The sequence below is a fragment of the Setaria italica genome, chromosome VIII (assembly GCF_000263155.2).
Source record: "Setaria italica strain Yugu1 chromosome VIII, Setaria_italica_v2.0, whole genome shotgun sequence".
Taxonomy (NCBI): domain Eukaryota; kingdom Viridiplantae; phylum Streptophyta; class Magnoliopsida; order Poales; family Poaceae; genus Setaria; species Setaria italica.
This window is the reverse complement of record NC_028457.1, coordinates 32326963-32341305: the sequence shown is the minus strand read 5'-3', so window position 1 is coordinate 32341305 and position 14343 is coordinate 32326963. Positions and strand designations below refer to the sequence as shown.

Genomic DNA, 14343 nt, shown 5'->3' with positions numbered 1-14343 from the left:
ATTAAAATATTTCATTGTCAGATCTAGTGCACATTGACTACATTAATTACATCAGCCACAAATGTCCCACTCACGAATTGGGACAATACATGCATGTGTTATCTGAAGCTAATACATAGTGTAAGGAGAGATGGCATCTTGACAATTAACATCATGGACATGCAAGTGCCATGGAATCCCGGTGGTTCAGAGTTTATTGTAAATTTTGCAGCAACGGTGGATCAGAGCGTGGGCTGGAACGTGGACCATGTGCTTTGCCCTAGAGAAGCATTGTATGGAGGCAGTGTACAAACGGGCAACAACCATGTGGGGTATGCCTTCATCGATTGACCACGAACTGGAATCGCGGTGGCAAGGATCTTCCCTGGTCCCCTTTTAATTCCGGTTTAAAGTAGGTCCGGTACAAAAAGGAATTGCGCGGATTTTTACTCCCGGTTGGTATTTGCAACCGGAACTAAAGGTTTATCCTGGTTCAAAAATCAGCCACCCGTGTGGGACCCTTTAATCCCAGGTGAAAAAATCAGCTACCCGTAAGGGACCTTTTAGTCCCGCCATTTTAATCCTGGTTGGTGTTACCACTCAGGACTAAAGCTCACGACACCAACCGGGATAAAATAGGATCTTTTATCCCGTTGGAAACACCAACCGGGATAAAAGGATCCCCCACGGATGGATAAAAAAGACTAAAGCCCTTGGACCCTTTTTATCCCAATTTGTAATACCAACCGGAATAAAAGGGGATTTTTAATCCTGATCGGTGTTTCAAACTGGGATAAAAGAGTCCCCCATTGGTGGCTCAAAAAGGATTAAATCTCTCGAAACTTTTCCAGTTGGTATTACAAACTGGGATAAAAAGGTCCCCTCAAGATTTAGTACAAAAGGATTGCATCCCCTTTATAGTTAGATGTGGTGTGTAGGTGGGATGGCAAGGAAGCTACGCGCAAGGCTTGAGGTCGTGGGTTCGAACCCCACGAACCGCGCACGCGCATATTTCACGTAAAAATCGCGTGACTTGTTGGGGCCCCTGGGATTTATTAACTATTTTTTATTTATTTTTTACAAAACTATTTATCCCGGTTGGTATTACTAACCGGGATAAAAAGGGGCATATCCCGTGTCTGGCGTGGCAGCCCCTTTAGTCTCGGTTTTTTTTACAAACCAGGACTACCTGGGACAAAGCGCCCCCTCCCCCCGTTTCGATTGCGTTATCCGGATTGATTTCGTGAGATTTTCACCTTACAAACCGGGACTAATACCAAATTTTCTACCAGTGCTTCCTCCTCTCATACTTGTATCCAGAACCTTCTAGCCAAGGTGTTCGAGTGACACACCCGTTCGAGTGAATCAACCAACTATAGGGTCCAAACATAATACAGCAGCCAAGGTGTTGGCCTACATGCATGCTGTGGTCTAGGACCAGGACACGAAGGCGGGGTTTGGGCCAGGCCGCCGGATCCGGCTGGTGCCACCAGCAGAATGCCCATGAATAGTAGAATCGGAAGGATTATGGTAACGGGTGTCCTTTTTATTGCACAAGATTAATTGATGGATGATGCATGATCATATCCACCGCAAATAAAAACGTTATTGAACAAGTTCAATTAATCGATAAAATGATAAAAGAATCAAAATCATGAAAGATACGATGTAAATCGATCGGATACTATCTTTCAGATATAAAGATTCGATTGGCCGCTTCCAGGCTCATATCCAACGATGACTTCACCAAGTCAATGTGTATCAAGTAACCGAAAAATCGATGGTGCTCCGTGCAATTTGGATGGAAGTAATCGTGACCTTTGATTCTACATTTGAGATCTTGTCTTTTGTTCTTTGTATTCGTAGTGTATACGAATTTTTCTCTCACCGTATGGAGCGGGGTGGAGGGAATCTGTCAGTCCCGATGAACATAAAGTTCAGAGCGCTACATCATGAAAGACATAAATGTGTTTTTGGTGGAAGGGAATCCCATACTGCCACAGTGGCTTTGACTTCACCTATTTTACGGAAATTGAGGTAATGTAGTGTGAAGTTGCGATGCAAAAATGAACCAGAAGTCAGATGAAATTAAGTTTTTTTTTCACTAGTGGAGCCATTTTGGGAGCATCTATTGTGTTCATTCCTGCAGCTGAAAAGCTGCGTCGAGCTATCATTTAATTTTTTTTTCTTTCATTAGTCACTTGTATAACTGGCTTGTGCTTTCTAGGGCTTCTGTTCTGAAGTACTACTACTACTGACATGCGTGGGATAACTTTGCGTACGGTGAAATGGTCTCTGACAAATCTCCTGCAATTACAATTCAGTAATAACGAAGGATTGTTTCATACTTCCATTGTTTCACGCAATTCAGCTGCGGGCGAAGGCTTGTGTCAGAGACCCAGCAGGCAGAGAGAACAGACGGGATGCATGTTTGTCAGACATCGGAGGAAACTGAACAGACAAAACAAACCAGACATCCAGAAGTCTGATGCATGCTACAGTATTTGCGAAGGAGTGCATTTTTTCCTGGAACGTGGTGTTGGATGGCCTTTTCTCTCATCAGACTTTTCATGCACGCACAAAAATAAAAAAACCTGCTGGGGCATTGTTGAAACTCTTTGGCTGGTGTGCTACATGAACAGTCAGAGTGGCCGTATGCCTGTTTGGCTCACGGGGGCTAAAGTTTAACCTCTATCACATCAGATGTTTGGATACTAATTAGAAGTATTAAACATATTCTAATTATAAAATTAATTACACAGAGGGAGGATAATTTATGATACGAATCTATTAAGCCTAATTAGTCCATGATTTCACAATATGGTGCTGTAGTCACCATTTGCTAATGATGAATTATTTAGGCTTAATAGATTCATCTCGCAAATTAACCTAGAAGTTCTGCAATTAGTTTTATTATTAGCTCATGTTTAACCCTCTTAATTAGCATCCGATCATCCGATGTAACTGGGCTAAAGTTTAACCCCTGTATTGGTATTCAAATAGCCTATTATATACTGCCTGTCCCCAGATGGGTTTGGCATGAATTAGCATCAAAACAAGCATGAGTCACTTACTCACATGCCACTTTCTACCATTTGTCGTGCATCCGTTATGACTTCCATACATTTTATCCATCATCACCCTTGTTTGCCAGCGGAGATGACTGCTGCTTCCTGCTACTTCAAAATATCGATACCTTGAATGCGAGATACAGGAAACTTCATCTTTAATTATCTTCAGTACACAAAAGTACCTAACGGCTTAAGAAATAACATGATAGTAAGATAGTACATAAAGTTTAAATGGCTGAGATATGTATGACATCACATTTTGGTAGGACGGCCGACGACTGATACGGGTCATCAGATTAAATAACTAACGGCCTAAAATGAGTTTGCCACAACATGTAAAATATCAGTCACCTGAAGAAGAGTTTGACAGGCCCATATTCTTTTGCAAAGAAGTTGAACATAGGTGTAGCATTTATGTGTTGGAGAATACCACTGTATCAATGATTCAGTGGTCACTTCAGGTTACGTGTGTGTGTCTGAATCTTCCCCTTATTGATCGAAACCTAACTAAAAAAATCATTAAATAGGTCATCAACAATATTAGTAATAGATCATCTCAGTATATCAAGGAGATAGTACATGGGATTTGGCAGGGAATGGATACAACTAGAGTACGATTGTTCTCTACATAGTTGTTTTAGAAATGTATTAAACAGCGCTATTCAGCTAGTTCAATGGAACAAGGGTCTTCGGTTCACCTTCATAGTCCTCAATCCTCTTCCATGCTTGTTCGCCAACTCCACCGTATCTACGACACCTTCACTTCCTTGAGTCACTTGATCAAGTCAGTTTTCTCCAACATCTCACATGACTTTTTTTTCTATCTGCACTTGTAGTTCCTTCTGGTTCCTGCTATGTCAACCTCCAATTTCGTAATACAAATGCACGGAGAGGGAAAGACATCAAAAGAAATTGCTCCAACACATGTCTTGGAGTGTTACATGAGCAGAGATGTGCCTCTTCTCTCACCTCTGCTAATTCCTTTGGGGGGTTTTAGCTACCAGCGCTACTTGTTCACTCTGACAACTGAATGGATGTAAAGAGCTTTATATACAGGCATACGTCGCGACCTCCAGTCGATGTGCATGCTGGATGAGTTTGGCATGCATTAGAAGAAGCCAGAACATGACCATGGTAGTTGTGACCAAATCAACAGGAAATTTCCAGAATGCTTTAGTGGTGTTAGTCAGTTTTATGGTCGCTCGTCTTGTAAGTTATTCTTTCTAACTTTCTAACTCTCTTCTAAAAATACTTACAGCAACTTTTTGCTCTGCAGCCTCTGCTCTGCTCTGATCCTCTGTTCCGCAGGCTCTGCTCTGCTCCGCTCCTCTTCCGCAGCCTCTGCTCGCGCCGCGTCGAAGCCAAGAGAGGAGCTGCGCGCATAATCGCTTGCTGCTGTCAGAGTGTGTGCCATAGCTGCTGTCAGCTGGTGCTCCACCATGCATGAGAAGTGAAAGGGAGGTGCCGGTCAATGTTTTTCTTTTTTCCCTTTTTACGCTGAACGTCGTCCCTCTACTGTCAGTTCACCGGGAAGTCATACTACTAAGTCGTACTAAGGAACACAGAGATACTCTGTGACGCTGAAATACAAAACGATTTCAGAGTTAAGACTGGAAAAGTCCTTGAGTGGAACAAAATACTAAAGTTTTAACATGATCTAAAACGAAATTTGGAAACTATCTGCCATCAACACCAGATATTGTGACATCATTGAGGCTGCAAGGCTAGATAAGTGTGGACGCCACATCCTCTGTCAACCTTACATGGAAATATGCCGGGTGCTTAGGCTCAGGCAAGGTCATGCTTTCACTGCTTAGCATGGCAATCACATCTGATATGGTGGGTCGATCAGCAGCATTTTCTTGGACACACAACAATGCGATAATAATACATCTCATCATCCCTAGATTCTGATTCTCTGCAATTGATGCATCCACGAGCTGAAGCCATCTTTCTTCTTTCCACAACTGCCATGCCTGCAAAGTGCACGAGCACAAAATGCAGAAAGATTATGATGACAAAATACATAAAGGGACTTCATGATTTTGGAAATGCTTCAATGATCCACCGGAGAAGGGAATACTGTTAGTGGTGGAGTAGTCGCGTTAGTTTGAAAACAGTGTCATGCCCTTCAAAAGTTTTTCCTTAACATTCTTGAAAGATCATAAACACATTTTTTTTCGTGTTCAGAATTGAAAAACACTTACGTGCCCAACAAGGTTGATGAAGTCTCCATATCGGTGGAAACCTGATGTTCTTTGACCGCTGACAATCTCAAGAATTAGCACACCGAAGCTGAATACATCAGATTTGACCGAGAAGAGGCCTTCTGAAGCATACTCTGGAGCCATATAACCACTGAAAGGACATATGTAATTAGATCCTTATGTCAAGTAACAGTATTGTTAGCTATTTGTATAGCTAGGATGGACAAGTTGGTAAGTCTTACTATGTCCCAACAATCCTCTTTGTATTTCGTTCAGTATCATTTATGCCAAATATTTTTGCAAGCCCAAAATCTGAAATTTTTGGGTTCATTTCATGATCCAAGAGAATGTTGCTTGCTTTGAGATCTCTATGGATGACACGCAAGCGAGAGTGCTTATGTAAATATAGAAGTCCTTGTGCTATCCCATCTATTATTGCTAGCCGTTTGTTCCAATCTACCAAGGCTCTTCTGGTTTCATCTGCAAATTATTTATCATAGGTATATTAAAGAAAATACATTTGACACTTAGATTTAATAACCAAGATTTTGTATTGCAATGAAGTGAGAAGTAATACCAAAAATGAAGAAGTCCAAGCTTTTATTTGGCAAATATTCATAGATTAGTAGTTTCTCCTGTTTCTGGTAGCAGCATCCTAAGAGCCTAACAAGGTTTGTGTGCTGGAGCTTAGCTATGAGTTGTATTTCATTTTTGAACTCTGTGAAACCTTGCCCTGAATGTGAAGCAAGTCTCTTGACTGCAATCTCCAGCCCGTCAGCAAATCGGCCCTGGGACAAGTTTAGAACCAACCGTTAGTGATACCTGACTAATATTCTGTCGGAGACAAATCAGAAACGAAGAAGAGTTAACTGCATAATTGAATGATATGTAAAGCTGAAGTTCTGGTTTTGTCTATTTGAGTATGGGCATATTCATGTGTACCTTGTATACAGGACCGAAGCCTCCTTGCCCAAGTTTGCTGTTTTCCGAGAAATTACATGTAGCCTCTAATACTTGTGAAAAGTCATAAATCGTGAATTCCGGATTCCTTCCTTCCAGTCCCCAAATCAGTGCTTCATCTTCATGGACATTCATCTTAGCTAAATTCAGAGTTGATGTGATACATTCAGTTAAACTTAATGCACAATCACACCAATCTAGTATTTTGAAAAAAATGAAATAAAGCTCAAAAATATTTTTGTCAAGGTTGCCGACCTCTTATGTGCCTTATGAATCTGAAGGAAACGAGGACGCAGACAAACAATGCAAATAGTGGAGCAACCAAGGCAATAATCAAGGCCCTTCCAAGAGGCTCTATTAAATAAATGCAAATGGTTAGCTAGTTACAATGCTTGTAGCGTGGTGATATGAAAACAATCTTCTCCTTGATGAGTCAATGCACAGTAAAGAAATGCTGCTTACTCTTGTGATTGGGAGATGGTGCCGGCAGCGGGGTGGGTTGCGGTGCTGGAGTTGGAACAAGACCATTCGACGGCACGGAGGTCAGCTCGCCATAGAACGGATACGTATCGTACCTCAGATTACACCACGCACCAAGGATCTGTCCTCGATGCCGCCCGGCGAAGTTCGTCATCGCCAGGTTGCTGATATTCGTGAGGCAGCGATAGCAGAAATCCACTATCAATTCCGGCACACACTGCGCCATGGAGTAGATTGGCGGAATGCTTCCGCTTCCATCATCGGTCGTGCTGCGGATTGCAGCGTAGTGCTTCCCTGTGTTGTTGAACACCTTCTGCACTGTGTTGTTCAGCGCCATGTTGATGAAGTGGATGATGGTTGTCTCCTGGTTGAGGCCCTTGTCCCAACCAGAGAACAAGGGCTGGGTGGTGACATTCATCAGGATGAGAGCACCATCGCTGTAATCTGCTGAAGATGCCATGGAAGCATTATGGAGGAGTTCAAGGAAATTCTTGTCGGAGAAGCGGAGGAGGCACGCGTCGTAGAAGACGGTGGCGTCCTTGCCGAGAGCGCACTGCTTCCGGGCGACGTCGAAGGCGGCGGCAACGCAATTGCGGCACGCAGAGGCATTGACGTAGCCATGGCAGAGCGCGAGGGCGTAGACGGTGTCCGGGACGGCGCCAACGGAGGCTTTGGCGAATAGGTCGGATCCGGAGACGGCGTCGCCCGGAGGATCCACGAATGGTGTCGAGGCCGGGAGCATGCTGGATAGGGTCTCCAGGTTGTTATGGTATTTGCTGTTGGTCGTGTAGGTGCCCGTGGCGCCGCAGACCCACCAGGGTTCGGTTGCGACCATCGGCGCCAAGCTAAGAACTAGCAGGATGATGAAGATCATGGCTGTCTACGAGTACCGAGTGGTGTCAGAGAGGGCTCCTTAATAGTTGACCAGCGGCCTCTGTGGAAAAGTCAATGATATCAGCACCATGGAAAAGTCAATGATATCATGACTGGAGCTAAATGCATGAACCTATCAAAGGAAATGGTCTACAATTAGTGCGCCTATTAGGTAGTAACCATATAGTGACCCTGTGAAGGGCCTAATTAATAGTGACCTGCGGTCTCTGTGGAACAGTCAATGGTATCAGCGCCATGGAGTATTGCATGTGCATTGTACAGGGTCAGACTAAAGATAAATGCATGAACCTATCGTAGGAAATGGTCAACAATTAATAGTGATTTGTTCTGTTAATTTCTCTTCCCTATAACTTAATTAAGTGACATTGCCATTGTGGTCCATTTTAGCAAAATTTAGGTCAGTCCAATGGCCCAAAACAAATCGAACATGCATCCCAACCTCTATATTAATAAATGGATAGACCTCCTCGGTGGAGTCTACAGGCATAATAAGGAATGTAGTTGTGTACAATTACACTATACATTATACTACACGGCCACATATCATCCGCGTTAGATGGGTGGGCAAGTCCTCAACACCATCATTTAATAGTTGATCAGTTAGGATTTCTTCAAAATTTCACTGGAGCGAAATGCGTAAACCTGTTTGGAACTTTGGATACTCCTGCGAGAATAATGTGAAAAACAAAGTCAGATTTGATGTTTAATTTCTCGGGTTCAACGTTAGGCAACTTGCCCAATTGCAAACAAATTCGTAGTTAGTACTATAGATATTTTCATTGTTTAAGCGACAGTGTATGATTAACTAAACGTAACTGTTTCCAAGACTTCATAGTTGTGGTTTTATATTGAACATGTTACCCATTTGGACATCTTGCAGTGTAACTATTCATGGCGATATAAATATACAATACACCTATCAATCTATGCGTACACCCATTTCTCCGTGCGCCACAACTGCTGCCACGTCACATCAGCCGGCTGCCATTAGGCCTCCTCTCTAGTTATTCCCAAGGAGGCCATAACCCTAAAACTTTAACACTAATTCTAATTCACTGAAGAGCTAGAAATGACAAAGGGTTCATCAGGAAGATGCAGTGGTGTGGTGGCCACCGTCTTTGACTGCTAGTGTGCAAGGAATTGGCTCCCGACATCTTAAAGGGGAGGTGAATCTTACTATTACTAATTGGAGGCTCCTTTTGAAGCCTCCAGATGAAGCCACCTAGGATTCCTAGGTGGAGGCTCTAGAAAAAGAGAGAAATCCTAGAAATTCTCACAAAAAAAGCAAAACATCCGACCATCAATCGACAGATTCAAATCATCATAACCATTGGATCTATTATGTTTTCTAAAAAATTACCCACCTATGCCATTATGAAAATAGCCTAAAGTAACCCCCTAAATCTATATATAAATTACCCACCTCTGCCATTATATAAAATAAACTAAAATAACCCCCTAATCTTCATCAAAATTACCCACTTATGCCATTATAAACAATATTTAAAATAACTCTCTAATTTGCAATTGAATTGCCTACCACTATTACTTTAAAAAACTTAAAGTAACCCCTTAAATTTGCATCTATATTACCCACACATGCTATTATTAAAAATAACATGAGGTAACCCTTCGTTTGAATCAAATAACCTTAATTAAAAATATACAACAATATATGATTCTAAATCGTCTATATCTTATACTATGGGTATACGATATAATAATTAAGGTCTATACGCATGATGTGTGATGTGTGTCACCATTTATAAGGATATAAAGTTATGGGAATATACATTTGTACGCTAAAATTATATTTAGCATTATGGATAGTTCTATTAAATTTATGAGCACTCAAACTTAGGGTTCATTAAACAAATTCAAGCCCATACATGCGGTCCAAAGTGGAAAGTTAAAGATTATAAATATGGATGAAAATATTATAGAGTAATTACTAACTGAAATCTATCACAATTGGATAAAGATATTAAGTATAACTACATAAGTATTGTGTTCGAATATTTAACAAACGAGAGGTAGCTTATGGTAATAGTTTTGTAGCAATGTAATCTCATTTTTTTCCATTGGAGACTCCGCATTAGTTCCCATGAGACAAGCAAGAAAAAAGAGAGATTCTCATAAAAATTAAAAACATCAAACACCAATCCTGTAAACTCTAATAATCATAACCATTGATTTATTATATTTTCTAAAAAGTTATCCACCACTGTCATTGTGGAAATATTCAAAAATGAGCTCTAAACCTATATCTAAATTACCGAGCTCAGCTATTATAAAACATAATCTAAAGTAACCCTGTAATCTTCATCCAATTTACTAATGCACATCATTATAAAGCATAACTTAAAATGTCATTCTAAAATTTTATCTATGTTACCCACGTATGTCGTTATTAAAAGTAACCTAAAGTAAATACCTAAATATTAATCTAATTATCTTCATGTGCATCATATAGAAATGTCAAAAAGTAAACTAATATATGATTCCGAATTAACTATTTATGTCATTGTTAATATAAAAATACTACATTAAAATATATACACATGATGAGTGCTACCATTAGACCATGTATACATGTATGTGCGGAATCGATAAAAAATATTGATTTGTATGCTAAACATAATGTATAGAGGATTGGAGGTGCGATACAAAATGAAAAAAATATGAATATGAAGGAAAAAGTGCATAGAATAATTATTAATTAAAAATCAATCACAACTGGACAAAGATAGATACATATCTATATAAGTATTATGTTGAAGTATTGGAAAAATAATAGTAGTAGGTAAATAATTTTGATTATTAGCTAAGAGTTTAATTTCTAAATAATTTTCAAATCCAATAGCTTATAAAAACATTAGCCCGTGCGGGAGCACGGGTTGATGGACTAGTTAGAATAACTTACGTACTTACGGTGTGGACGTCGTGTGGCTTCGCTCAAGGGAGGTATCCGTTGTTTGAGGGGCCCGCTGCACCCACCCGTGGATCCGCCCCTGATTAATGAACAGTAAAAACATTAATAATTAATATTCTCTCCCGTGAACTAATCTTTCTCGATTACACTCCCAGCCGATTAATTCTACATCAAATCTACCACGCATGCACGTCCGTTAGTCTTCCAATCATACACTACTAGAAAAATTATCTCTGAAACCCCCTTTAGTACCGGTTGTGCAACTGGTACTGGCCATCTGGTACTAGAGAGGGGTCCTTTAAGTACCGGTTCAAATAACCGGTACTAAAGGGTACCCTTCATTACCGGTTGGGGATACCAACCGGTATTAAAGGGCCTCCCACACCGCGGGGTATCCCCAACTGGTACTATATTTTTTCCTCTCTTTTCTTATTTTCTATTTTTTATTCTATATTCATATTTCGTATTTATTTCCTTTACGTATACAAGTTCTAATACGCTAATATGTAAAGTTCTATTTATTTTTAATACAACATTTGAGATAATATTATATATATACATATTGTACATATACATATCATATTTACTATTCTGAACCCGAGTCCGGTTTGTGCACTAGCTGAGATCCGTCATAATGAAACTCCCCCACAGGATTTGTGACCTCGTTCAGAAGAAATCCACATAATTGTTCTTGTATTGTCCTAAAAACTTCGGTATCAAGGAGTTTTTCCTTCCTGGTAATGAAATAGACATACTTAATATAAATTTTTTGAACAATTGAAATTTTTTTTGCAATATAAGCATATGAATTGAAATATTTAATATAATGTTTCCAAGTATATACACATGGATTGTTTTTTAAAGTATAAGCAAATGAATTGAAATACTTAATCTAATTTTTCTAAGTATATACACTTGGATTGGTTTTTTAAGTATAAGAAAATGAATTATAAATACTTAATCTAAATTTTTTGAACAATTGAAACTTTTTTGAAGTATAAGCATATGAATTGAAATACTTAATATAATGTTTCTAAGTATATACACATGGATTATTTTTTAAAGTAGAATTGAAATACTTAATCTAATTTTTCTAATTATATATACATGGATTGGTTTTTGAAGTATAAGCAAATAATACTTAATCTAATTTTTCTAAGTACATACACATGGATTGGTTTTTGAAGTATATGAATATGAATTGAAATACTTAATCTATTCTTTTTAAGTATATACACTTGGTTTGGTTTCTGAAGTATAATCATATGAATTGAAATACTTAATCTAATTTTTCTAAGTATATACATATGAACTGGTTTTTGAAGTTCAAGCAAATGAATTGATTTTTGAAGAATATACACATGAACTAAATTATTGTTGAGAATTTTGTATACGTACGGTTATTTCATGTTCGGTGATACTTTTCAGATACATAAAGCCGTGGATGCAGTCACAAATGTAGTATCTGTCAGTGTTTAAACCCGGCAACTTGCCAAGGGAGTACCCGAGACAGAGTTTTGGTTAGTGGGTGTCACCAAAATCAGGAACTCGATGGTGTACATAGGCACGCGATTTAGATAGGTTCGGACCACTAGATTGCGTAATACCCTACATCTTGTATGTTGTTTGCTTGTATTGGATTGAACTTGTTTGGAGGGGGTCCCTACCCGCCCTTATATATTGGGGGAACAGGGTTACAGGGTAGTTGTTTTACAAGAGTACTAGTAGGATTCGACTATAGAATACTATTCCAACTCGGAAGAATAGTTTCCATGTTTATGACTAGCCCCCTGGAGTCCATGTAGACTATATTACCATGTACCGTAGTCTCCATGTCTTGGTATGACCTGGTGTACTTCTCCTCGTATGGATCTATACAAACCCTTTGGTGGGCCCATGGATATATGCCCGACAAGCTCCCGAGTACTTTGTAGTCAAATGTAACAGTCTCGAGTACTTCTGCAGATGTAGTTCGACTAGTTTCTGGTGCTCGACGAGTACTTCTGTTGTGACTTAGTCTCTGAGTACTTCGAGTACTATCATGCGGCTGGAAGATACTCTAGCCTCATCTGACGTTTCTTATGAAAAGTCTATCTTCAGATCTTTATATGGAAGTGTGATGAAAATCACACTGCATATGGAGTAGCCCCCGAGCCTTAGGTTGAATCGAAGAATCAGGCTGAGGGTCTGTGGCGGAACCGCCCAAATTAACCTGACTAAAATGCATTGAAGTCGCCTGACACGCGATTATGCACTTTAAGCAAGTCAACTTGGTCGACCGTCGGATTTCCTCCGATAAACCACATAACAGGATCGAGAAGCATTGCTCACGTGAAGGTGAGTAGCATAGAGGTTACAACATTCCATCATGACAACAAGTTCCACATTTTTATTACATCAGAGTTTTCGAAATTCAAACCAAAATTTTGCATGGTTCGAAGTCAAATAAAACTAGCGGAAGCTAAACATCGATACATGACATCATGACGGAGCCGATCATGACACCAAAAACTCCTTCCTTCGCCGTCCGAGGAAGGATCCCACTCGACGGTCCAGCCTGGAGGAAGCTGGGTCGGCCAAGTGGTACCAACACCCAAGGTATTGACATAACCTGAAAAAGATTAGCCACAACAAGGCTGAGCAACTAGTACTCAGCAAGACTGACCCGTCGGAAAGGCACGACCGAGACCTAGACATGCAAGGCTTTCTGGCTCTGGGGTTTTCTTTGCCAAAAGCGTCTAAAGTCAGTCCTTACTTTCAACATTTTAGCTCATGTTCTATGTTCTTTATCCATTCTAGATTAGCAACTTATACTAAACAAACATGGTTTCCAAGCAATTACGGAACAAGCATCAAGATTAAAATCATCATCATGTTCCATCTTTACTCAGTGCAGAATAGCGATCAAGTAGTCCCAATCTGTGAGAGGCAGACAAATCGATTCGAATTTATTAACCATGCATGGCAAACCTAATCTCACGACATCCGTGCACCACGAAGGGTCGCTTCATTTGTCAGCTGTCCCCATCGATCCCTTAGGCACGTGTCAGGGCCAACTTCCTTTGGCATGCAATGCTCCACAGTCCCGGCCTATTGCTGCACTATGACCGCACTTGCACCCACATGATGCACCATGGGAACGACGTTCCAAGGACAGCCGGAGGGTATGCCACGCCCCAGTTCAATCAGGTACTAGGCTTCCCCATCCCATACTAGGTATGAGATTAGTACTTTCAAACACTTGATCACGAACGCCGACATGTTTTGACCTTAGTTCATTTTCATTTAGACAGACGGGGCAATCGACCAAGTATCGAACACAAGCCTGACCCCGTCCGTCGTCCTTATAGTTGCGACAAATCTGAAACATTCAACTCCTATAACTCGCGAGTGACAGGAGATCACTCGACTTTTACCGAAACCTATTAAGCAATGCAGCTACTCGGCCTTAGCAACTAGTATTCAAAAACAAGGTACTAAGTTATGCATCAAAGGTTCCAGTACAACTCCTCGAAACGTAAATGCGCAATCAAGTAATCAATAATATTGCATGAACTCAAGATAGGAATTTATGCTCCGGGGCTTGCCTTCAGGAAAAGCTTGCGGGTCCTCGGGGTCTTGCTCCGGTTTGGGCTCTCCTTCAAAGGGGTGCAGTTCCTCGGCGGGGTCTTCTTCCGGTGCTGGATGAAGCTCGTACGTTCCGTCGGCGAGATTCAACTCTACACGGAAATGCAATGCAGGGGTTAAACATTTTAGATGGTTATTTCAACCCACTCATGTTTTAACACGAACACTTGTAGCAAAGCTTCAGGAAAGGTTG

General features: G+C 40.5%; 1 protein-coding gene across 1 annotated transcript; it reads right to left on the bottom strand.

Annotated features, from left to right (window-relative positions):
* Positions 1-3952: 3952 nt before the first annotated feature.
* Positions 3953-7571, bottom strand: LOC101755098 (cysteine-rich receptor-like protein kinase 15). Its single transcript, XM_004979568.2, has 8 exons — positions 6680-7571; positions 6473-6571; positions 6200-6357; positions 5835-6045; positions 5500-5737; positions 5258-5408; positions 4814-5026; positions 3953-4630 (listed from the first exon to the last, which is right to left on the bottom strand). The coding sequence occupies exons 1-8, from the start codon at positions 7569-7571 to the stop codon at positions 4574-4576; spliced, it is 2019 nt and encodes a 672-aa protein (XP_004979625.2). The 3' UTR covers positions 3953-4573.
* Between the last annotated feature and the right edge of the window lie 6772 nt (positions 7572-14343).